This window comes from Abramis brama, assembly GCF_963993115.1.
Source record: "Abramis brama genome assembly, chromosome: 15".
In the NCBI taxonomy this organism is placed as follows: domain Eukaryota; kingdom Metazoa; phylum Chordata; class Actinopteri; order Cypriniformes; family Leuciscidae; genus Abramis; species Abramis brama.
This window is the reverse complement of record NC_139977.1, coordinates 35624766-35652114: the sequence shown is the minus strand read 5'-3', so window position 1 is coordinate 35652114 and position 27349 is coordinate 35624766. Positions and strand designations below refer to the sequence as shown.

At 40.6% G+C, this 27349-nt stretch overlaps 2 protein-coding genes across 2 annotated transcripts in view; one reads left to right on the top strand and one right to left on the bottom strand.

The window, feature by feature from the left end:
- The first annotated feature begins 471 nt into the window (after positions 1-471).
- LOC311096827 (uncharacterized protein) overlaps positions 472-27349 on the top strand; it is a 148930-nt gene continuing 122052 nt past the window's right edge. The window contains exons 1-2 of the mRNA XM_084136230.1: positions 472-514; positions 734-902. Of these exons, the coding sequence (XP_083992356.1) occupies positions 500-514; positions 734-902 (184 nt within the window). The 5' untranslated portion in view covers positions 472-499. The remainder of the gene's footprint in view (positions 515-733; positions 903-27349) is intronic.
- On the bottom strand, positions 7096-13410 carry LOC311096825 (uncharacterized protein). The gene is made up of 4 exons (XM_084136228.1): positions 13243-13410; positions 9987-10051; positions 9599-9767; positions 7096-9375 (listed from the first exon to the last, which is right to left on the bottom strand). The coding sequence occupies exons 1-4, from the start codon at positions 13277-13279 to the stop codon at positions 9317-9319; spliced, it is 330 nt and encodes a 109-aa protein (XP_083992354.1). The 5' UTR covers positions 13280-13410; the 3' UTR covers positions 7096-9316.

The window sequence follows — 27349 nt, the reverse complement described above, 5'->3', positions numbered from 1 at the left end:
AGATAAATATTTAAAAAATCACTAACAAATGTGAAATTTCACTTTAACTGTATAATATATCAATGTATTTTTTTCTAACATATTTGTGCAGAATCTGAACACAAGAGAAATTAATGCATGACAGGAATATATCTGGACTATCACAAACTACAGAAGAAGGACTTTATCTTTATATATTCAGTGTGATTTAATAAACTCTGGATTATTCTACATCTCTCTTCTTCTCACAGGCGAGAAACATGTTTCATATTTCATTTCTCATCTTTACTGAGGAGCTTTATCTTCATATGATGACTGGATTATTTGCTATTTTATCAGAAATGTTTTAAATTCTATATTTTAAGTGCATGTTGCTAGATGATCTGAGTTTAGATGATCTGAGTCTATATCATCAGTTCAGTCACTGTATTATAATTATGATGATAACGGGTTGTTTTCTTCATTTACAGTCTCTGTTGATCCAGTCGGAGCTGTAAAGTGTCGTTCTGATGAATCAAATATGATCAAACATGAGGTGAGAAGAGAAATATGTTTATTATCAGGACTCACACATAAACTCACATTTCTATATTTGTCATTTGTCATCATCATTGATTATTCTGAATATTGTAGAGTTAATCTGAGATGCTGTAATAACACTGAGCTCATGCAGATGTTGATCAGGAGTTGATCTGATGTCTCGTGATATGATGTTATATCGCTTTAATGAAACTCTGTCTGTGTGATTGAACAGATTCAAATGAAGAGGAGAAAGAAAATCAGCAGAAATCACAGATCAGCAGAAAACAAGAAGACTGAGAGAAAAATGGAGGACAGAAATGAGACACAAACCAGTGAATCACCAGAGGAAAGAGGACAGAGACTTGATAGATGTGAGAGTATGGAGAGAATAAATCCAGACTGTGAGTGTTTGATCATTATTGAAATTCAATCCTTCATCAGTTTTAGTTTTACTGTCAGATTTACTGTTGTTTTCTCTCCTGTTATAAAGTGTCACATTCAGACAAATTCATCAGACTGACTCTCAGCAGTTATGAAACATTTACAGATTGTGTTTAATTGACAGAAAAGTTATTGATTAAGAACATTAAATGTATAAACTCAGAACAATATATATGATGATAATCTAATATGTATATTTCTAGTCTAATGATCCAGACGAGCCTGTAAAGTTTGATTCTGATGTCAAAACTGAGGAGAGATTCTCATCAAACCCTTCATCATGTTCTCAAGAACACACAACATCATCATCTTCATCATCATAATCTTCATCATCATCATCATCTGTTCACTCGTGTCTTCTGGAATCTTCTACACACTCTTCTGAACACAAACACACTCATCAAGATCTTCTTTCTCAGGCTGAACTCTCATTGTTCTCCATCACTAATCAATAGTATTGATCTACTGTAAATATCTCACACACACTGTTTCTGTTCCTCACTCACACACACTCTCTCTCTCTCTCTCTTTCACATACACACACACACTCTCTCTCTCTCTCTCTTTCACATACACACACACACTCTCTCTCTCTCTCTCTCTGGGACTTTCTGACTGTGAGGAAACTGTTACTCTCAGACACCTGTTATTTTTCATGTATATAATCATTTATTTATACTATATTTGTATATATCAGTGTTTGCCACACATAGACTAATTCGTGGTGGTGCGCCACAGAATCAACACCGGCAGCCACATATTGCGTTTCGTTATAAAAAAAAATGTTTACGCTATTTAAAACACGCAGCATATTCATTCAGCTGCATTTCCTTTCCCTGCTCTCCCTCCGTCTCTCTGTCACTCACGCGTCTCTCACACAAGCGTTTTTTTGTCTCGCCAAAGCCTTATTTGATCGGTGAGTGATGTAGATGACTGCAGCGCTGGCGATAGGGCGCATGTTACTGAGAACGAGCAGAGAGAGAGGCCCGGTCGCGCACGCGCGCGTCTTCAAACTGTCTTGCTCTCTCTCGCTCCCTCGCGCATATTAATCAAAATCACGATGGTAAAAGATCGGAAGACCGAAGTTTCACGTGGAAAACTTTTTTACGTTGCCTTATCTTCTCTGAATAGCGTTCCGCCCATTCAGCTGACATAAAAACACTTTCAATAAACAAAACAAAACCTATCCAATGATGAAATGTTTTCTGTGTTGACAAATCTTGTGCCATGTCCTAACTGCCGGTATAATCACACAACGCGTACAAGTCAGGCGGGTAATCCATCGACCGGAAGTTGAAGCCGGCCGCGTGCCGCCATCTTGTAGCAGAACTTCACTTGCGTTAGCATTCCATTGACTCCCATTCATTTTGGCGTCACTTTGACAGCGAATAACTTTACATCTGAGGCGTTTAAAGACTCCATTTGTCCATTATTTATTTCTAAAGAAACACGACAATGTATAAAAGGCTCCATTACCTTCTATGTTACATTATGGCCCTGTAGAAACAGTTTTTGTAAAAATAGGCTAACGATTGCGTCATAACCACTCGACTCTCTGTCGCACAGTAGAGAAATTACTGTACAGACAGGAGGAGAAGCTCGCAGGCAATCGGGGGAATGTCAAGGGAGAAGCCCATAGATATATTATACTGTCAAAATAATGAATCAGAGTACTTACTCCTGCTTACTCACGCCAAAGAACTCTTTGCTCAAGCTCGCTGTCTCTGCAAGATTAACGTTGGCAGTTTGCACGCACAGCTACTAGAAGATTTACACTGTCAGACAGGTTGCTCACGTCATCAAGCTTAGTTTGAGTCGGTTTGAGTCTACGCGTCAGGAACGGAAGTGCTAAAAAATCGCTAAAAATGGGCTTCACTTGTCTCAATTGAGTTCCAATGAGATGGCTCTGTCCACTTCTTATACTGTCTATGGTACAAGTCCGCTAATGACACGTCCGATTCCCGTACTAATGACTCCTTTGAACCAATTCCATTAAATGAATGGTTAAAACAACTGATCTGTCCAACACTGAATCGGTGTAGGCCTATTACAAATCGGTAACACTTTACAATAAGGTTCCATTTATTAAACTCTAGTTAAATACATTAGTTAACATTAACCATTAATAAACTGCACGTCTGCAGCATTAATTAATCTTTATTAATGTTAATTTCACCATTTACTAGCCTAGTAGCCTACATTTTTTAAAGGTATAGTGGAGAATTTTCTTTTTCCGGGTGGATCATCATGACTATTGGTCCTCTTAATTGTCATCCAGTCTGGTGATATGTTTAGTAAGGCCGTTGTACGTGCTCATCCCTATGGTAGTTTTTGCTTTCTGCGCATGCGCACTTTCAGGTGTATGTGTGTGTTGAGCTACGGTTTCAGCCATTCATTGAAGCTCACCGTTCTCACCGGGTTTTTTCAAAATGTCTGAGGGTCGCAAGAGAAAAAGTGTCTACGAATTTTATGACAAGAAGAGAAAGGCCTCTGAAGAAAGAAACAAGACCAGAGTGTTTTTGGGAGAATATTTCACACGCTGGCGTGCGCTAAAAGCACAGGTTGGGCAAAAGCACTCTTCAGGAAACAATACGGCTGCGTCTCACATCAGATATTCAGAGGAGATATTGTTTTGGAGAAGTTATTACTTCACAACTGTTAAAAAGGTACGTTCTATAGACTGTGAACGTGTTGATTTATTTTCATCAAGCATCTTCTACATAAATTACATCTTTCAGTAGCTTTTAAATTAGGAAAACATATAATGAGAATCATGCATTTATGAGTGATCTGTGAATTTATTAATATTGTTGAATCAGGAGCTGATGGAGATTTGCCTGATATGAAACATCATCATCAGCTTCTGCTAACAGAAGAATCCAGAAACACAGTCTCTGGGAAGAACATCAATTATTCCCTGTTTCTAACTCTATCAGAAAGAGAAACAGAGAGATCTTCTGTGTGAAACGACAGATGAAGCACATGATGGAGAAAGCGGAGAATAAAAGTGATTCTGTCATAAACTCATCATCATAATCACAGGCTGCTTTATGATATTAAAGCTGGAAGCGTCACAGAATTCACTGGAACTAAAGAGATCTTGATTCTGATCAAACCATTCAAACCTTCAGAATAATATCAAAACAGCAGAAGTCATATTTTATAGTGACGCACATTTGACATCTTTGTGTTTGACTTCAATAATGATTCCCTTCAAATTACAACTTGTTGATTTTCATATTCCCTGATGAACTGAAATCTGTAAGTGTTTTCATTTGTTGCTGTAAAACACATTTTCATCTGTAGCTTCTTTAACTCTGCTGTGATTCTGATGATCTCCCGTAGAGGGAGACACGAGACTGCAGCACAGGGTCAAAGGGCAATCTGGGTTTATTTCACATGCTTATTTTTATTTGTTTATTTGTATATCGTTTTTTACAATACATATCGTACAATATTGTTTCAAAGCAGATTCATGGTAAATGGAATTTCTACATTACAATTTAGATCGATCTGTTATCAGACGTGACTCAAAGTAATGTCCATATGTCAGATATATACAGATAATACAATCATGCAGTTACAGTAGTTCACATCATGTACTCATTTAGGCAGAAACAATGAACACATTAAAGATGATTACAGTATATTATCTTACAGTGTTGTACAGATTACAGTATATAGATGATAATGTGTTGACTCAGAGTTATGATCTTCTGAAGTCTTCATAACTCAAACTGGTGTGATCTCTAGTTACTGAGACTGAACACACACACACACACACACACACACGCCCTCCTGCCATCTAGTGTTCTTGAGTTATTCAGCCTCAAGGTGGCGCTGTAGAGCTGGAGAGACTCAGACACGCTCTGCATCTTCTTTTAACGGCCCTAGAGAAGTGAACAACAGGTGTGTGTGTGTGTGTGTGTGTGTGTGTGTGTGTGTGTGTGTGTGTGTGTACTGAAGACACATGTGAAGTGTGTTTGTTGTAGAGTTGGGGTACTCGAACTCGGACTCGGACTCGAGTCCGGACTCGAGTCGAATTTTTAATGAACTCGGACTTGTCACGCACTCGGATGAATTTGTACTCGGACTTGACACGGACTCGGACATTTTAGACTCGGAAAATTTGCCGAGTAGGCTACAGTCGAGTCCGGGCACTGGAGGACACAATATTATTCAAAAACGAAACGAAACGAAACTGCTTACATTGTGTTGTGTCAGTGTTGAGCATTGTAGCCAATCACAGACATGTATATTAAGCGCATGAACACAGTGGCCAATCAGAGGCGTTTTGAGTCACCATGCGGAGAAGTCGCTCAAAACGTATGTTCAGAATCAGCGCAAGTTTTATCCTTTCGCAAATCTCCTCATAAACAACAAAGTCTTGACGCGATATAAATAAGAGATTAGCTGTGCAGTGCGGACAACTTCAGTGTTTATGACGAGAGTTTCAGTGAGAGTGCAGAACGCGGTAAGTAAGTGATGGCTTAAGTGAGCGCTATTGACAATCTAAATAATATTTTTTTTTCATGCTTGTAGAGGACCAGTGGTTACGTTCACACTGTAAATTAAAAAGAGTGATAACTGCATTTAAATGTGGGAGAGAATCCGCAGAATTTTAGTCCTGTGAGTCATGAAATTGCGATGATTGACACAGTAACCATAGCAACATGAGAACGTGATAACCAAAGCAACATTTTGGCGTCTAATAATGTTATGATTTTTGTTACATTGATTTAGCCTACACTTTAGTCATAAGTTTACATACACCTTGCAGAATCTCCAAAATGTAATATTTATTTATTTTTTAATGAGGATGATCATAAAAACATTGTTTCTATTTATTACTGCCCTGAAAAATCTTTTTCACATAATGGATGTTTAATAGCCTAGTCCACAAGAAAAAATACAAACACAAAATAAAAGACAAATTACATGCTTGATTTTAATATTGTTTCATTACCTGAATGATCCACAAGTTTTTTTTTTTGTTTTTTTTTTTTTTTGGTTCATGAGGAAAAATCCTCCAGCTCCTGCACATTCTTTGCTTTTCCAGCATCTTCTGCATACTTGACTCCTTACTAGCAGTGACTATGATTGTGAGATCCATCTTGTCACACTGAAGACAACTGATGGACTCATACACAACTATTACAAACCCTGCAGACATTTAGTGATGCTCAAGAAGGAAGCAACCATTAGGAGCCAGGGGGTGTACATTTTTGAACTGGATCATTGGTGTAAATTGCTTTTATTTTATTTAAAAATTCATTAATTAATTTAGTCCTGCCATTTAGAGGCTAAATAAGATATTAGCATGTAAAACACAATAAGATGATCAAAATAAATAAAAATTTAAAAATCAACGTCATCTTGCTCAAAAGTTTACTCCTGGCTCTTAATGCATCGTGTTATATTCTTGAGCATTACCTTGCAGAATCTGAAAGATGTACGATAGGTAAACGTATGACTGTAACTTTACATTGGAATCATTTTGTAAGGTTTAACATATTAATTTAAGAGCTCAGTGTTGAGACCTTTCACTGGAATTTGATTGACATGCGATCTGACCAATCATAATGCAGATACCTGCCATTTTTGTCCGACAAACAAACCAAACCAGATAGTAGATTAAAGTCATTGGACTTGAACTTGAAAAATGGTGTGTATTGAATTCTTTTTGCAGTTCTGATGTTCATTCATGTTTAATTCGTGCTATAACTAGAAGATATTATCAGTTCATGTGCTGCTTGAGTTGAGGCCTATATTAAAGCACCACAAAACGGTGTGTATTGTTTTAATTTCATAAAAATTTGAAAGCTGAGACTTTATTTCATATACCAGAAGTAGCCTTGTCTTATCTGTTGGCACAGATAATTGTCAGTGTCCTCTTTGCTCCGCAATAGATATTTCACTGTGTGAGAACATGTGGAGTGAGAGCAGAAAGGCTTGTCAGACGTAGCGACAGTAAGAGGGGCGGGTCTTTGTGAAAGGTCAATTTAAAACAATTTAAATCTTTGTGGACTCGGACTCAACAATGGTGGACTCGGACCCAACACTAGTTTGTTGTGTAACGCGTTGTGTCCGGAGGAAATATGGAAAGCTCATTAGTTGAGTTATTAGAGGTCAGACTCTCAGAGGCGATTGGCTTTTCACAACACACACTTTATTCTCCAGTGGATCTCGTGGATCTGTCTGTCACACACTCTACCGTTCACAGCATTACTGAATCAACAAAATAACTTAAAAATGAGCATCAAACAGAAAACAGAAATAACCCACATACAGGGGCGTCATGCAAGCCAAAATTCTGGGGGGGCACAATCTGAGACGTTGCAATTGTTTTCTGACGGGTGATATGGATCATGTTAGGAGGGGTAAGGGGGTTTCTCCCCCTGAAAATTTTTAAATTCTGGCTGCTAAACATACCATTTCAATGCAGTTTGGGAGGGACAGAAATACCTTAACGGAGCTAGCAGCAACCCTCCTCTATCTGAGGACTAAGTTAAAGTATCTATTTTGTAAGTTTCTGTAAAAGACAGGTTGATGAAAGAACTGTAAGCTCAAATTCAAAAGCTTTTGAAGTCTGCTTCATTAAAGCATGTTTACACACACACTTACTGTACACTTAGGCCTACTACACATGATTTTAAAAACAGTACCATTGCAGTTTTTATGTTATGATTTTAAATTGGTATGTGACCTAAGAACGATCTTACATTAAAGGTACATAAAGGTGCTGAGGTCTGACTTTGTGGTGCTCTGAAATTAAGTTATTTTAATATTAATATGTGATGAAGGACTTTGAAAGAAGTTTGACAGATTTCAGTGCTGAATAAGGTTAACACTACCCCGTTTATTTGAAAATGGTTAATATTTGACAGAAATGTAAAAAAGTAATCAAATCAAATGTAATATGTACGGAAGCGTATTGCATTCACTTGAGGGAAAATAATCTACTCTGTTTTTCTGAATTAACAAGTTAATTATCTCAGAATTACGAGATAATTTTTCATGAATAAAAAGTTTTTGCTCTGTTTCTCTGAATTAATGACTTAATTATCTCAGAATTATGAGATAATTTTTCATTAATAAAAAGTTTTTGCTCTGTTTTTCTGAATTAATGACTTAATTATCTCAGAATTATGAGATAATTAAGTCATTAATTCAGAAAAACAGAGCAAATATTTTGTATGAAAAATTATCTCGTAATTCTGAGATAATTAACTCGTTAATTCAGAAAAACAGAGTAGATTATTTTTCCTCAAGTGAATGCAATACGCTTCCGTAAATATGTAACATTACTTTAGTAAAATACTTGAAATACTGTAGTTACACTGCTCATTATTATGTTTCAAAACCGATCAGATAACATATGGCTTTGTATGGCAGTAACGTTAGCCAGCTAGTTTACGGTTAGACTAGGCTAGATATCCATAATGTTACACTGACACAACTTAAGTTAATGCTCTGAATTTGCAGCTAATATCAAATCCATAACTTTTTGATCAAGTTAAAATTTCCAGGTCAACCACAAATAATCCCACTACCTTTTAATATCATCCGATAACTAATTCAATGCCGATTTGTTGCTTTGCCCACTTACCACTTCAAGACCATCTGTATAACATTGCCAGCTCAACGTGCGAGACGAGTGAGTTGCTTGAACATACACAGCAGATTTGATATACACAGACACCATATTAGGAAAAAGGGGCGGGCTGATGCTGACCGATTTATTACACATCCAGAAGAATACATTTGAGTCGTTATAGGCTCTGGTATATTATGGAGCATAATAGGAATAAAGTTGTGACAAAAAAATTACCAGGGAGGAAAAATCTGAGGGGGCACGTGCCCCCTCACTTTGAATGGGCATGACGCCACTGCCCACATACCACAGCACACTCGAGGCGCGCAGACTGTTGAACAGGGAGCGCACACCTTTATATATATATATATATACATGTGCAAGTGTTCACTATCAGAGGCAGAGAACACTGGTGTGTCAGTGAAGCAGAAGAGCAGGATTGAGACACAGAGTCTGTAAAAGAGTCCAGGAGCTGAACAGACTGATGAAGATGATGAAGATGTTCAGGTCTTCAGCTGCTGATGGATGTCAGTGATGATGATGATGATGATGAAGAAGATGTTCAGGTCTTCAGCTGCTGATGGATGTCAGTGATGATGATGAAGATGATGATGAAGAAGATGTTCAGGTCTTCAGCTGCTGATGGATGTCAGTGATGATGATGAAGATGATGATGAAGATGATGATGATGAAGATGTTCAGGTCTTCAGCTGCTGATGGATGTCAGTGATGATGATGATGATGATGATCTTGTGAACATGATGAAGGGTTTGATGAGAATCACTCCTCAGTTTTGACATCAGAATCAAACTTTACAGGCTCGTCTGGATCACAGGAGACTAGAAATCACAAATATATATCAGATTATCCGCATTGCTTTGGGTTTAGTTTTATGTTCTCAATCTATAACACATTCTGTCAATTGAACACAATCACACATCTGTAAACACTGATCTGAGACTGTAGAAAGTGATGATCTCTCTGAATGTGGAACTTTAGAACAGGATTGTGAAGACAATAATAGTAGCACCACTGTAAGAGTCATAATGATCAAACACTCACACATTGGCTTTATTCTCTCCATACTGTCACATCTATCACGTGTCTGTCCTCTTTCCTCTGGTGATTCACTGGTTTGTGTCTCATTTCTGTCCTCCATTTTTCTCTCAGTCTTCTTGTTTTCTGCTGATCTGTGATTTCTGCTGATTTTCTTTCTCCTCTTCATTTGAATCTGTTCAATCACACAGACAGAGTTTCATTAAAGCGATATAACATCATATCACGAGACATCAGATCAACTCCTGATCAACATCTGCATGAGCTCAGTGTTATTACAGCATCTCAGATTAACTCTACAATATTCAGAATAATCGATGATGATGAGAAATGACAAATATAGAAATGTGAGTTTATGTGTGAGTCCTGATAATAAACATCTTTCTCTTCTCACCTCATGTTTGATCATATTTGATTCATCAGAACGACTCTTTACAGCTCCGACTGGATCAACAGAGACTGGAAATGAAGAAAACAACCCGTTATCATCATAATTATAATACAGAGACTGAACTGATGATATAGACTCAGATAATAGATTCACTCGTGTTATAGCTGTATAATGTTATGTGTGTCTGCTATGCAAAACACTCGTAAAAAGCTCAATATTGTTTTCACATGGTTTAATTATACTGATATTATTAGTCTAATCTAGGGGTGGGCAATATGGCAAAAATACATCACAATTTTTTTCAAGAAAATCACGATTTTATCACGATTCTTTTTAGCATGTTGGTTTCACTATTTTACAGGTGACTGAGCATTACAGCCAAACTAATGTCCATATTTTAAAAACAAAGACTCACAAGGTAACAAAATATAAAATAAAAAAGAATGACAGACAAACAAAATCTTTACATAAATTATACATTGATTCTTATTAAAGCTACAATTACTGAGTGATTTTCTCTTACTTTGTTGTTTTATTAATGTTAAAGGGATAGTTTCACCAAAAATGAAAATTCTCATCATTTACTTTTTTTGGCAAGTTATTTTAAACCCAAATAAATTTCTTTCTTCTGTTGAAAATAAGTTATTTTGAAGGATGTGTGTAGCCAAACAGTTGCTGTGTCTTATTGACTTCCATAATATTTTTCCTATATGCAAGTCAATGGGGACCAGCAACTGTTTGATTAGCAACATTCAAAATATATTATTTTGTGATCAGCACAAGAAATAAATTAACTTTAGAGTGAGTAAACAATGACAGAATTTTCACTTTTGGGTGAACTATCAAATGTTTGCTTGAGTGTCTGTGAGCTTCGGGTGTACGCGCTCAGAAAAGCGCATGTTAGGACTGCACATCAACACACGAATGAAATGTTTAACTGTGTTTAAGGCTTTAAAGCACATGCAAATAATGGACTTTTGTGAACTGCAGTTTCCCGTGAGTGTAACTTTATCTCTGCGTTAACATGATGTGAAGTACGTTGTGTTGTACAGAGACGGAGAGGCGCCAGAACTGTATGGGGGTATTATTGTTGCAATATTCCAAATAAATAGATTAAGATCCACAAATAAATGTAAAGAGTTTCACAAAAAATATAAAATACACAAATAAATAAAATGAGATTTGCAAATAAATAAAATATTTACAAATGTTTTATAATTTTACAAACACAACTCTGCCTGGCATTTATTTGTGAACCGCTTTCTGTGCATTTGTAAATCGCTGCACACATTTGTGAATCGGTTCCTCTGCATTTGTGAATCCCCTCAAGCATTTGTGGATTTTGAAACACTTCTAGCTTCGACATGCAGACAAATCCACAAATAAGTAGACTCCACCCACCGTGCACTCAAGCCAATCAGATAACGGCCACATCGAGCTAGCCAATCGTAGCACGTTCTCACTTCAACCAATCACGTTTGGCTTTATACTGGGCGATCTTGCTCTGAAATAACTGCTCATTCATCATTCATCTGCATTTGCTCAAATAGGAAGTGTACGCGTAAAGGCCCATAAAATATGTTTAAAATTTGTATTTTGTTAGAATTACACCATTAGACTGCTTGTCAAGCCAAGCCACAATTTTTATGAGCCTTGAAAAAAGCCATAGAAACAGCACTTTACATCTCTGTTATGGGAACAACGCGTTATGGACGCGTCACGTTATTCAAGATAGAAAAGAAAAGCATCAAGTAGCTGACTAATGAATAACTGGGTTCAACCCATAAATAGCTACACAAGTTTTTAATTTGCATTGCAAGATTTTTATTTGCAGCGACCCCAGTAGCCTACACACTGATGCTGAGGCTCGTACTGTTACATATTGGGTGGTCATTTGGGCTCATATTTGGTATTCTACATGACATTTATTTATGTCCTATTGCTATTTGTCACCGCGATTGTGCTTTAAAAGGTAAAATCGTATGTTCTGTAATTTCTTGCATGGTGTCTACCCCGTGCGAGGCTATCTACACTGAGCAAACCGAATGTGCAAAACATTTGTCCTAATTGCGTGAAGTAGCCGCTACATCAGAAGAAGTGCGGGCATCCGTTTACTATCAATGAATGCCCCGCGTCCAGGACACTATCACGAAATATGATTTTTCAAGTAACCAGCACTAGTCAATAAGTAGGCTACGATCAGAGCCGTTAAGAGTACGATTATGCAGACATGTCTGCAGCTAAGCAGACGTCACATAGGGAATATGTGTTAACATTTCAAACATGCTAGTTTTACATTATTTGAAACTGCTACGGCAGCAGTGAATAGATAGTGCCTATTTGCTTTTGACACGCTGTGTCGCGCCTCTTGCCGGTGTAGAGACTGTTCATGATGCTCGGGATCTCTGATTATCATAATTCCCTGAGTGTATCCTGATGGAAATATAAAGAGGCCTTAAACTCCAACAATCTTTTGAAAACAGAGTGTTTTTACCACACAAACAGTTCAGCGCTACTACTGCTCCTCAAGGATGCAAGTCAAGAATCAGTTCCCGTCCTGAGTGTAAAGCCAAACGTGATTGGTTGAAGCGAGAACGTGCTACGATTGGCTAGCTCGATGTGGCCGTTATCTGATTGGCCTGAGTGCACGGTGGGTGGAGTGGCTGCATGTCGAAGCTAGAAGTGTTTCAAAATCCACAAATGCAACCGATTCACAAATGTGTGCAGCGATTTACAAATGCACAGAAAGCGGTTCACAAATAAATGCCAGGCAGAGTTGTGTTTGTAAAATAATAAAACATTTGTAAATATTTTATTTATTTGCAAATCTCATTTTATTTATTTGTGAATTTTATAATTTTTTGTGAATCTCTTTACATTTATTTGTGAATATTAATATATTTATTTGGAATATTGCAACAATAATAACCCCATAGAACTGAACTGACAGAATGCACTGTACACGATACTACGATATTTCTTCAAAAGCTGATCGTGGAGACATTTTAATCGTGATATCACACTCACACACTTAACAATGTTTTCACTCTTTCGGTCTTCCTGTGTTTCTTCCTGGTTTACCTCTAATTTAAACAATGGCAAGGAATAGAGACAATGATTACACTTTTACAATATTACAAACATTCAATAATTTACAAGTAGCAGCTATCAACGCATTTATGGTAAAATAGCAAATAAAGCTCCTCAGTAAAGTAAGCATGAATGAATAAAATTATGCATTTAGAAACATGTTTCTCACCTGTGAGAAGAAGAGAGATGACTAAAGATAAAGTCATGCAGTGAGAATCCTAGTGTCAACAGTAGATACAGAGAACACACTGAATACAGAGAACACACTGAATACAGAGAACACACTGCTGATCTCACTTGTTTACACTCGTTTATGGGATGTGCCGATAGACTGAAACAGTTTTATGGTTTCTGTGGTAGGCCTTCTGTTAGGTAGTTCTTCTAGTTCTTCTGCGAAACTCTGCACAGGAAGGCTTCCGCTGCTGCACGTCGTTGCGCGTAGGAATAAGGTTAACAGGGTTTCACGGTTTCTGTGGTAGGCCTAATGAATTGTGCAAACTTCTGCACAGAAAGATGTCACTGTCACCTGTGATGTCACTGTCTATGCGTGGGCTGAAGAGCGGTCTCTGTTGACTTGGACAGACTGGCACACACACACATTAGAGACAATTTTGGTCTTTCACATGGTCTCTGTACATGGCTCTAGTGCAGGGGTACTCAAGTTCAGATGCCAAGGGGGCCACTTAAACCACATAAAATGTGAAGGGCCACAAATTACTACTTGCATCATAAGACATTATTTCTGACAATATTTACAGTTTTTACTTATTTAGAAATGCAGTTTATTACCTATCTTGCTAGGTAAGTCTTGCTAGTCTTTTTCCTATTTAAAGTAATACTGAACATGACATTTTTTGTTTAAATCTGGAACAAAAAAGTGTATTAACAATTTTCTTGCAATATTAATGCAAAAATGTATACTCAGAGTATTAAAAACCTCCTTGCAAGGTAAGTCTTGCTAGTCTTTGTCCAATTTAAAGTAATACTGAACATGTAAATAAATAAAAAATTAAAAATCTGCAACAAAAAAGAAGATTAACAACATAAAAAAAATGTTAATACTTAGAGAATTGAAAACCTCAAAATGTATGAAGAAAATCATTGAGCAAATAGAGGCTACTTCTCAAGCCCTGATGAACATTAGTCCTTATTCCTATAGTGGGAAATCTGAGTCCAAGTCTTTCTCCCAGTGATTAGGTCTGGCTGCTGCTCTAAGACTGTCTGTCAGTTAGACGTGAACATTGCTTTGACTTTATTATTCCCATTGCAGAGAAAGCACTTTCACACACACATACGTAGATCCAAAGCAGGTCAGGATTTTAAAGCACACTGGATTAATGCAGGGCATGTGTCTTTGGTCCAGAATGTGTCAATGCTCTCTTCTCTATGAGTTGCTCCTCAAACGCTGCCCTGTCCCCGCTGAAGGGTTTTGACATGACTGCGACAGACTGTATGTCACAAGCAAATGGATTCTCTGTGAATGCCAGTACAGGTGTGAGGGATTAACGTCCGCAAATCGGGAGGAAAACTCTTCTTTTAGCTCTCTGAGATATGAACAGTAAGCGCTGGGTGAAAATGAGGCTGGTTCTGTCACATTTCCTTCCTGAAGTTGCTGCGCGAACAGGTCAATTTTTGCATCATCCGAAGAATCTTTTGTTTCCCTTGAAGCGATTGAGTGCATTTAAATGTTGCGTAACATCAGTCAGAAAAGCTGCATTGAGCATGAATGTGTCGTCTTCAAGGGCTGTCAGTAAATCACGTCGGCCCTTCTCTTTCAAGAATATGTGCTCAACTGGAAGAAATTCCATGAAGCGATCAAGGACATTTCCACGCCATCTGACATCTGCGTGCATTGCCAAGTCAGGCTATGCGCTTTCAAACTCTTCGACCAAGCAAAGGAACTGTCTGTGTTTCAGAGCATGTGCAAGAATAAAATTGACTGTTCGTGTCACTGTGTCCATTGTCATTTTGAGCTCTCCACATTTAAGCATTAACACATCGCAATACGGTTATCTCATGTCAACACTCATGTCACACAACATTAAAACACGTACATGTTATGTATTGTTTTCCCTTATTGACTAAATGATTACAGTTTAAATGCTCGTTTTATCATTTAAATGGTCTTACCTGAAAATATCAAGCGCGGAATTCAGTAGACTTCCGATTACCGGCGAGCTGGATTCCTCTGGGATTGGATCTGGAGTCTTTTCTTGTATTTGTCGGTGATTAACCATGCGGATGGATGATAACAGCCTTCTGAGCCTATAGACGCAGGCCCTTCTGGCCCATATGAGCTGATACACTGATAACGCCCACTCAATCGAGTGATAACATTTGAAGCGGGTGTATAGAGTTCTATTATAGTTGATGCATTAACACATTTGTTGTAATATTCATTTTTGTTAGTTAATTCAAGTACAATTGTTCATTGTTTGTTCATGTCTGCTCATGTTAACATTAAATTAGTTCTCCAGGTTAAATCTCCAGGTTCTAATACTACACCAGTTAAAAATAAAAATAGGACAGCCAAAGAAAATACAGCCTTCCTTATAATGTTTAGAAAACAACTTATTAAATAAAAAAAATAAAAAATAAAAAAAAGAAGGCCACACATAGTCATCCTCTTCCCTACATAAGAAATGTTCCACTAAATATAACTTAAAGATATTTAAGAAAGTCCTTGTTAGTTCAGTAACTCTCTTAATAACACACACTTTTACAACAGTAATATCTCAACAACACTGTTCAGGGTTACATTCACATCCAGCAAGACAAAACTTCCGTCTGAGTCTGCAGGTGAAGAAACTTGTGCCTTTTTATAGGCAGCCTACTCTACATGAGCAAACCACAGCTGAGTCTGCAGTGTGAAGAACTTGAAACTTGAACCTTTTTTATACCCTGCAGCAAACCACAGTAGGAAAACATGTGACGTGTTGATGAACGGGGAAAAAAGTAGCCTACTTTATCTCACTCACACACCACATGTACGCTACATAAGCAAAATAAGACTTATGTAGTAACCTTATAGTGAATTGTTACCTATTTTTCTAATGTACTAAAAGATGTAAAAATGCAATAATTTCTGTAGAAGATATGATAGAAAATTTCAATCTAAGAACATTTTCTGTCTGTGAACTTGATCAAGGGAGGCAAAAATAAAAAAGTGCAAATATTACAAAAATAAGACAATAAAATATGACAAAAATCACTGTTTTTCCTAAAGTAACACTGTCCAACAGCAACACAGGTAAAGTTACAGCGGGAGTCTTGCCTCCCCTGAGCCCATTGGTGGGGGGTAATTGAGAATGAATATAGAATATATCACATTTATGTACAATATAAGCAGTGCCGGCTCGAGCCTTATGGGGGCCCTAAGCAGAATTTGATTTGCTTTCAGGCCTCATTCATATGTGGAAATTAATCAGATATAAATCACAAAATGCGACTGTCATGTAAACGGGCAGATCGGATTTTCTGAGGCATTAGGCAATGTCTCCGCAGTTTAATGACGAGAGAAACCCCGACTCGCTTCTGCAAAGGGATGGACGGCCCGGCGAAACGTTGTGTCGTCGTAGGAGAGGAATGTGGACACACATTGACACAACATATCAGAGGTTGGCTTGCTCATCCTAACATTTCAGACCCACTGCTCCTCGTTAAAGCCCGCCACAATACGCTCCCACCAGTCTTCTGCGCCTCATAATCATGGTGATATTCGGGGAACTTATATCGCAGAGCTAGCATCAATCATATTTTGCGTTCGTCCATCTGTGCAAGATAATTTAACCCTTTAAGCATGCCGATGTTTCAGATAATATGGCAAGTGTGAACACATGAATCGGATATGGGTCACAATTGAAAGAACGTGTAAACGGACGGTCAAAAAAATCGGACATCAGATCAACTCCTGATCAACATCTGCATGAGCTCAGTGTTATTACAGCATCTCAGATTAACTCTACAATATTCAGAATAATCAATGATGATGAAAAATGACAAATATAGAAATGTGAGTTTATGTGTGAGTCCTGATAATAAACATCTTTCTCTTCTCACCTCATGTTTGATCATATTTGATTCATCAGAACGACACTTTACAGCTCCGACTGGATCAACAGAGACTGGAAATGAAGAAAACCTATAGAGTCAGTCGCCGCTGGAGAGAGTTCAGTTTAGTCTCTAGTTTATACAGTCTATGTTTAAACTCGTGTAGTGGTTGTTAAACGGGGCGTCGAGGGGTGAAGCTCCGGTGTGTTGGACTTCCGTGACGTCTGACACTTTCTGCTTCTCGTAGTGACGCTCGCGCTGTTTGCATACTTTACCACAGTGAAGTGAAATAAATGCAATATTTGTCAAAAAAACAGACGTTTCAGATATGTTTATATTTCATACTTTATGTAGCATACTGCTAAATACAGCGTCTGTTTGTACAAGAATAGAGTTCAACATAAGTCTATAGCCTACTATTTAAATACCAATGCAGTGAGGTAAAACTACCATTTTATGCATTTTGCAAAGCAAAATTTGTTTGTCATGCTCTAAAAAACATAGTAGTAATAGTATATCTACTGTTCCATATTTACAAAAAAATCATTTGCTTCCTTTCACATTTACAAAAAAAGAAGATAGTGATATGAAACAGAGATGTGGAACTGCTGTGGTAAACCAGATGTGGTCCCTGCAAAAAAACATTACTTGTTGAGGCACAAGACTATTAACTAACTGTTAGGTAATATGTTATTTTGATTTTGACATCCACACTAAGCCATGGATTTAAATGTCCAGCCATCTACAACCGAGATTTCAGTGAATCCGATGTATGGTGGCAAATCAATGACATGCACAGGAATATGTCAGGTTAAGCTTGAGGTCGTGGACTGGACAAAGACAACAGAACGTCCATTAAAGCTGGGACAGAGATGGGTCTTGTGCATTTTGCCCACTTGGGTGCCACCTAGTACCAAGTGCAATCCTACATGAAATCCATCTGGGCAATTAACATGGGGCCATTATGGAACCCGTGGACAATCCTACATCCTACAAATGTTGGCTGGGTTATAGTCAGTGATACTACACTGGATGTGGCGCGACATGACAAAACCCCGACAGTAACTGATGCCACACTCTATTCCTGACGTACTTTGAGCTCCTGTGCTAGTTCTGTTACGAAGGACTAATGGACTTGCAATGGTCTGTCATGTCCAGTGTAGACAGCTGGTCTCGTCCAGTTTAAACACAGTGTGCCAGCTTCAGGAGTTCAGATTCTGGTGTGCTGATATTTGTGTGCAGCCCAGCTCACCCATCCTTCACACACATTCACCGACATTACATTCACTGCATGTGCAACTGTCAAAACCCAGAAATGGCAAATTACTTAACAATTAGTTAATAGTCATGTGCCTCAACAAGTAGGCCTAAAGTCATAACATAATGATACATTTGCAATGATTTAATGATTAATTAAAGCAGACAATTGGAAGTTGAATGACACTGCTTTGACCAATTGTGGTAATTAATGCATTCATTTACACTATTAGTTACTAAAATATGTTATTAAGTTATTATGTTATTACTAATGTTTTTACTACAAATTAATACATTATGACACATTTAATTAATAACAATTCATATATAACTTAATATATTAACTATATAGAATCTTTATTGATGATGCAGTAATTATTAATTAATGGTTTAGTTCTTCATGAGTCAGACATTAACACATGATTATCTGTGCATTAGTTAAGCATGAATTAATGCATATTAGTGCACACGTATTGTAAAGTGTTACCAATTTGAGTAATGAACAAACTGATACAATGGTGGTCAAAATTGACGAAAGGGTATTTTGACTCATGCATTTCAATTAAGTAACCAGAAAGCAGTTCCCTTATAAGAAGCAGAAATAGACTGGGTCCTGTTCAACAAGTGTGTGAGAGATGCAGAGAACAGAAACAGCAAAGAAAATCTGTCACAGAATCTGTAAGAAGAGGAAGATATGGCCTGTGCCAGTCAGACTCTTGACTGATCAAAGCGTCCAGGCTTCAACTGAGAAAGCAAAGGTCAGACCCAATCCATGAAAAGGAAAAGATTAAACCTGACGACAGAGACACAGATCTGATAAGCCATGGGAATCGCTAAAGAGAAAATAATATTAATAAAGAGTCACAGTCATGACTCCTTTTATTTCCTATTTTTATATCTAAAAAATATCTATAAACATATTTTTGTCTTGTTTCCTGTCCAGATATCGAAAAAGTCTTAAATCAAGATGCATTTACTAAAGTATTAAAATGCCATATGATATTATGTCTTGTTTTCTGGGGAAATAAATAAAAAATAAGCGAGTTTTTTCTTAAAACAAGCGAAATTATCTGCCAATGGGGTAAGTAATTTGTTTTTGTTTTTTGCTTGTGAGAAGATTATGTTTCTTACACCAGTGGCAGATAATTTTGCTTTTGGCAAAAAAAAAACATCTGCATTGTACCTCATGGCTTGTAGGAGTTATTTAATGGACCACCAGGGTTAATTTTTGATTAAAAAAATATTGAAAAAGTTTGAATAATTTTTAGGGAAATCAACTCAAAACTTTAATTTTTTTATTAACTTTTAATTGAAAGTAACATGTGAAGACCAATACAGTAACCCATACTCTGAAATTGTGCTCTGCATTTAACCCATCCTAGTTAGTGCACACACACATGGGTGTAGTGAGTACACATCATTCCCACGTTCACTCCATAATACCTCATTAATTGATTTTCTAAAAAGACATTTCTTGCACACAGCAACTTTACAGAGCACCAGAAAACTCATTCTGGAGAGAAAGCGTACCAGTGCTCACACTGTGGAAAGAGTTTCTCTCGCTCCAAACCCCTGAAAGGTCACGAGAGAGGTCACACTGGAGAGAAGCCGCGCCAGCGCTCTTCATGCGGGAAGAGTTTCACTCACTCGCCCAATCTACTGGTTCATATGAAGAAGCATTGTCCAAATCTGTGAGTGTGAGACTGGCCACATCACGCCATTAAATCCTCCATATCACACACTTGATTAGATGTGATGCATTAACAACTCACTGAAAAGACTGTGTTTGTAAGGCACAGTTGGTTTATGTAACATATTTATTTAACATATTTTGTTGTCTAATCAACAGTATCGACTCAGACAAGTATTTTAGTCTGCTGTCACTTTTGATTGCTAGGATCTAATACACTGACACGGATCCGGATTTCACCAAGTTCACAAGTTCACTGAAGCCATAATCAACTGGATTTACTTAAAACCCATTTGTGCCCACATGTTTCTGAATGGTTTCATGCAGTCGTGTTAATAGTGTCACATGTGAACATGTTCTGCATTTATGTTCCCCAGGTTTTTTTTTCTTTTCTTAAAATTCCATATTTGGTTGTTTGATTGTATTTCATTGAGACATAAAACATGGATACCATCTAGAAAAATGCTTACAAAAGGAAAATTACAACTATATACTGTAGCAACTATAGTGCCGGTGGGCTTAAGATTCTCCACATGATTGTTATTTTGACAACTGTGTGTTTTTCACCATTCGGCACAAAGATCACACACTGTCTGAGAGAACATCATTCAACTTACTGCACATCATAACTCAATAAACTCAAACAAAATAGTGGATTCATTAAATATTCATCCATAGCATTTAATATGCTGGCTTTCATCACTAGTTATGTTTGTCTTTCTTTAGAAAAACATGTTAATTTGACACGGAACGACTCAATACCGGTAAAAGAAAAAAGTGTGAAATGTCAAATGTTCGAGCAAACCTTGTCTGGAGCGCTTGAGGTCAATGAACCCAAACCTCTTGTGAAGTGTGATCTGATGTAGATGATCATGTGACCTTCTGTTGATCTGCTGTAATACTGATGATCTCCAGCAGAGAGAGACACTGATCCTGATAAACTGAAATGTGTGGCTTTACATTCATGATATAGATTTAGTCTAAAGAAACATCTAGGGCCCTATCTTGCACCCAGCGCAATTGACTTTGTACACCGACGCATGTATCATTCCTATTTTGCACCCGCGCAAAGCGCGCTTTTCCCTCCACAGAAGCACGTCGCTAAACTAGGGAATGAACTTGCGCTCCCTGGGCGGTTCAGCGCAAAAAAGGAGGCGTGTTCCGGCGCAAACGTTCCTTCATGCTATTTTGCAGATTTAGAAAACATTTGCGCCACTAACCAGGAAAAAATAGTTTAAAGTCAGTGGCGCGTTGCGCATGTTATTCATATGCTATTTTAAGGGTGCATGCTTGGCCATAATCAATGTAGCGTGTGCAAAACGCGCACTTTGATTCTCTCATCTACACAGAAGCAGCAGTTTTCATTTTTGCAAATCATACATTATTACGATAGATAGATCTCCTGGCGCGCGCCTGGCAAATCCGCCGTTATGATAGGAATCCGCTTTAGAACAAGCGCGCCTGCTCTTAAAGGGAATGTGAGATCACGCTCCGATTGGTTTATTTCACGTTACGCCCAAACCACACCTATGAATAATGAAGCTCTTCAGACCAACCCATTTTAGATTTGCGCCTGGCGCAAGAGTCATTTATCCCGCCGAGAAAATAGCAACAGCGCCAAGACCCGCCCACAAAGTTACTTGCGCTTTGCGCTTTGACACTTGCGTTTCAGATCGTTAAAATAGGGCCCCTAGACTGTGATGGCAGATTAAGAGAGGAACTAATTCTAATTTTATTGAATCCATAAGTGAACAGATACAAAGTAAAGTAAGTTGGTTTGACTTGATTTAGTAACATGAACATATGAACTCACCAAAAGCAGAACAGGGAACAAAGCTAGACAAATAGAGCTAACATGGAGGCTATTGATACACAAAGACTAATGATTAATGAGAAGGATCGAGATAATGAACCAATGACGAAACAGAACTGATTAACACATGACAAGAGCAACCAATCAGAAAGAGACAAGAGAAGCACATGACTAACAGTAAACATGACTACGAAAATACATGAACAAGATCAAGACCTAAACGGATGTGACAATATCTTATTTCTTTATTTTTACAAGAACCACGTTTATTCTTACATGGAGTTGTAGAGATATATTACAGTCAAATTTATTTGCTGTATAAATTGTATTTTCCGTGTTGGCAAAATGAGTCGCAATGAGCAAATTTTAAAAAAATTAGTTATTGTTATTTTCACATTCTCTATTAAAAATAGGTCAATGTTTGCAGTCGATAGAATCAGCAAAGTCAATTTTGAGAAAAATCAAGTTAAAGTTCCCTTTCAAGGGAACTCGCGTTGCGTCGAGTTTGACGCTATGGGAACGCTTTGCGTGATGACGTCTTGAAGCACATGTAAAATCAGTCCAATGGTGTGGCGGAACGTCAGAGGCGGGTGACGTCACGTACCAGGAAGCTATAAAAGCCGGCCCGAGTCTTCAGTTGCGCTCTGTGTGAAATCTGTCTGTATATTTGGTGTTGTCTGTCTATATCATATATATATATATTCAGTATGGCGAGCGAGCAGCAGTTTAGAGTGTGTGTCCATCCCTGCCCGCGTTATTTAACGGGAGGTGACACACACACTCTTTGTGTTGTTTGTTTGGGAGAGGAGCATGCCCAGTCAGCACTCGAGGGTGGTGACTGTGTGCATTGCTGTGCGCTTCCATTGCGTACGCTCCGATCCCGCTTGGCTCGGTTCAATCCCGACCACGCTCCCCAGGGCTCGGGTCCCGCCGCTGCCGAGGCACGGCGTCGATCTCAGACCTGGGGTTCACAGATGGATTTATCAGTGGATGTTGAGACGGGCTCTGCCTTATCTCAGCATCCGTCTGATAGATCCAGTGCCTCTTATCAGGGTGTGGAAGCACGCGCTGCGGTTTCTTCCCCCCCGATAGAGGTACCAGTACTGCAACTATCCAGCTCTGAGGAGTTGGATGTTGTGAGTATTGTAGCTGAGTCTGAGGATTCGCCACCTCAGTCTCATGCGTTTGAGGAACTGCTCGATGTCATTACTAGAGCTGTTGACAGACTGTCTATTGAGTGGCCAGAAGATAGGCAGGACGTTCGTTCGAAAAGTAAGCTCGACGAACGCTTCCTGCCATCTCGTGCGCAGCCCCAGCGCAGGAGCCTGCCGTTTTTCCCCGATCTCCACACCGAGGTGTCGAGATCGTGGGCGAAACCAGTGTCATATCGAGTGTATACTGCACAAACATCACACTATTCATCCATTCACAATTATAAAGAGCATGGTTATGGGGAGATGCCGAAGGTGGAAGAGACGCTCGCGAGCTATCTCTCTCCAGCAACGGCATCTTCTCTGAAGGCTCCTGCACTTCCATCCAAGCCAGTAAAAGTTACTTCTTCCCTGGTTCATAAAGCTTATGCCGCCGCCGGTCAAGCTGCAGCGTGTTTACATACAATGTCCATAATGCAGGCTTACCAGGCTGAGTTATTGGGTGATTTTGAGGAGGGCGGGGGTATTAGTGCTGATACGGTGTCTGAACTGCGTAGAGCCACGGATTTGTCTCTCAGGGCCACCAAGGAGACGGCTAAATCCATCGGCCGCTCTATGGCAGCCCTGGTGGCCACTGAGAGGCATCTGTGGCTCAACTTAAGTGACATAAAGGACAAAGAAAAACATGTTCTTTTAGATGCACCAGTATCCACGCAAGGGTTATTTGGAGACGCAGTTAATAGTGCTGTAGCGAAGTCACAAGAAGCTTCAAAACAGGCAGCTGCACTTCAGAAACTTCTCCCCCGCCGTTCTTTCTATGAGGCTGCTGAGCGGGAGCAGCCTCACTCCTCTAAAAAGAGCGCTGAGCACCGCGCCACTCAGAAACAGAGCGTTTCCTCCCGTGCTCCCCCACAAAAATCTCGGGGACACGGAGGGCGCTCTCAAACCCAGCAGTCTTCGAGGGGTAAAACGGATCTGCGGACCGTTATTACCGCCAAGAAGGCTGCTGGGAAAAAGTCCTGATGTCTGAGGGCTCAGGACAAATGAGGGTAGTCCCCCCGAAGCAGAGCGGTTAACACCTCTTTTCACGGTGCCCGTCTCTCTTCGGTGCCCTCAGGGGACCGTTCTGCCAACCCTGCCGCCTCCGGTGTTACAGGGCGCAGCGGTCTCCGGCGAGCACATATCTCAAGGTCCACCCGGAAACGTAGTGGCCTCGGGATGCCTGCCCCCTCTGAGGAGGGTGCTAGAGCAGTCTGTTTGGTCGTTCCCTGCCGGTGCGCCGTTACAGGGCGACGAACCGACTGCTCAACAGCAGGAGAAAAATACGGTGCCGTCTCTCTTCGGTGCCCTCAGGGGACCGTTCTGCCAACCCTGCCGCCTCCGGTGTTACAGGGCGCAGCGGTCTCCGGCGAGCACATATCTCAAGGTCCACCCGGAAACGTAGTGGCCTCGGGATGCCCGCCCCCTCTGAGGAGGGTGCTAGAGCAGTCTGTTTGGTCGTTCCCTGCCAGCAGTCTGTTTGGTCGTTCCCTACTCAACAGCAACAAAATCCAGAAACCAGTCTCGAGAGACTGGTACCTCTAGTAGAATCTTTGACAGCGTGGAAGCTACTGTCAAATGTTTCTCGTTGGGTCCTGCAGACCGTGGAAAAAGGGTATTAGATACAATTCTAGTAACGCCCACCGCGGTTTATGGGGGTCCTGCCCACAATGGTGGGCCCCGAGCAGGTTCTGGTTATGGAACAGGAAGTAAACACTCTGTTAGAGAAAGGGGCCATAGAATATGTACCTCCCTCCAACAGGGAAACCGGGTTTTACAGCCGGTACTTCATAGTTCCAAAGTAGGACGGGGGATTGCGTCCCATTTTAGGTCTTCGAGTTGTCATGCAGCTCAAGTTCAAAATGTTAACATTGAGACAATCGTGCCACAGATTAGTCCGAGGACTGGTTTGTCACGATAGACCTCAAGGACGCATATTTCCATCCGTCCGTGTCATTGGAAGTTCCTGAGGTTTGCTTTCGGGGGCAAAGCATACCAATATCGAGTTCTTCCATTCGGCCTGGCTTTATCACCCCGCACTTTCACCAAATGCGTGGATGCAGCTCTGGCGCCTCTGCGCCTCCGGGGTATTCGCATCACGAACTACATCGACGATTGGTTGATTTTAGCTCAGTCGCATTAGATGGCGGTTCAACATCGAGATGTTGTTCTCGCCCATATGAAAGAGTTGGGGTTACGGCTGAACGCCAAGAAGAGTGTGCTTCTCTATTTTAGAGGACCACTTTTTTAGGCGTGGTTTGGGATTCAGTGTCGATGCAGGCGCGCCTGTCATCGCCACGCTTCGATCCTGGCAGCTGTGAGAAGTGTAAAGCTAGGCCAGCTACTCACTGTCAAACAGTTCCAGAGACTGTTGGGTCTCATGGCAGCAGCTTCCAACGGGATACCTTTTGGACTGCTGCACATGAGGCCCCTGCAGTGGTGGCTCAGGACCAGAGGGTTTTTCCCCGAGGGGCAACCCATTTCGCACAATCAAGGTCACGCGGTGATGCCTACGTGCCTTGGTTATGTGGAAGAAACCTTGGTTCCTGTCCCAGGGCCCAGTGCTGGGAGCTCCTTGTCGTCGCAAACTGCTAACGACGGATGCTTCCCTCACGGGTTGGGGAGCGATCCTGAGGGTCGCTCATCTCAAGGTCTGTGGGAAGACCATCATCGTTCCTGGCATTCTATAGCCTAGAGATGTTAGCTGTCTTCCGGGCTCTGAGGAGCTTTATCACAGGTCTCAGGGGACACCATGTGTAGTACATACGGACAACACGTCGGTAGTCGCCTATATCAAGGGGGTCTGCGCTGGCACGCCATATCCTCTTGTGGTCCCAGGGGAAGTTGCTGTCACTCAAGGCAGCCTACATCCCCGGGGTCCAGAATATAGGAGCAGACACTCTGTCGAGACAGGGGCTGAGGCCCGGGGAATGGTGGCTCCACCCCCGAGGTGGTGGAGCTGATATGGAAATTTTAAGTGGATCTGTTTGCGTCTCGAGAGACGTCTCACTGTCCACTTTGGTTCTCCCTCACGCATCCAGCTCCTCTGGGACTGGATGCTATGGTACAGACGTGGCCGAGGCTACGTCTGTACGCCTTTCCCCCAGTTGCTCTGCTCCCGGGAGTTCTGGAAAGAGTTCGCAGGGACCGGGTTTGCCTGCTTCTTATAGCCCCGCGCTGGCCGGGCAGAGTATGGTTTCCCGATCTTGTGTCCCTCCTCGACGGGCCTCCTCTGGAGCTACCCGTCAGGAGGGACCTTCTGTCCCAAGCAGGGGGCTCGATTTTTCACCCCCGACCAGAACTGTGGAACCTGTGGGCTTGGCCTCTGAGGGGGCCCAGCTCATAGAGTCAGGTCTCTCAACTGAGGTTGTTGAGACCATTCTACAGTCCAGAGCTCCCTCCACGAGGAAACTGTATGCCCTGAACTGGAGAGTATTCACCTCTTTGTGTAGTGACCGTCGGTTGGATCCAGTCAACTGCCCAATTGGTACAGTTCTGGAGTTCCTGCAAGAGCGGTTCACTGCAGGTCTGACCCCGTCCACTTTAAAGGTTTATGTGGCGGCCGTAGGTGCTTACCACAGTCCTTTGGGTGGAATGTCTGTGGGGAAAGACCCCTTTGGTATCTCGTTTCCCTCGTGGCACTTGGAGGTCCTCCTCCCTTTCGAAATCGGACCAGGAGGCGAATAATTTGCTTTGCCCTGTTCGGGCGTTAGACGCGTATGTCCACAGAGCTGCCCTGTGGCGTAAAAGTGACATTTGCTCCCCTAACAAGGGAGGTCCAGTGTCTAAGCAAAGGATGAGCAGTGGGTGGTTGAGACTATCTCACTTGCTTATGAGGCGGCTGGACAGCCTTCTCCTTTGGCTGTCCGGTCGCACTCTACGAGGAGTATGGCGGCCTCTAAGGCCCTTATATCAGGAGTTTCGTTACAGGACGTTTGTGATGCGGCAGGCTGGTCCTCACCGCACACTTTCGTCAGGTTCTACTCTCTGGATCTAGACTCTGCTCCAGGGTCTCATGTTTTGTCTTCCTAGTGCTGCTCACCAGATTTCACACAGGACAGACATTTGTAGCTATGGAGGCGTTGGTATAGACGTTCCCATAGCGTCAAACTCGACGCAACGCGAGTTCCCTTGAAAGGGAACGCCTCGGTTACGACTGTAACCTCGGTTCCCTGAAGAGGGAACGAGCGTTGCGTCACCTTGCCATATCTCCTTCATGCCTGTCAACACGACTTCAGACTTTACGAAGCTTTCGTTTTCTGTTTCGGGCCGGCTT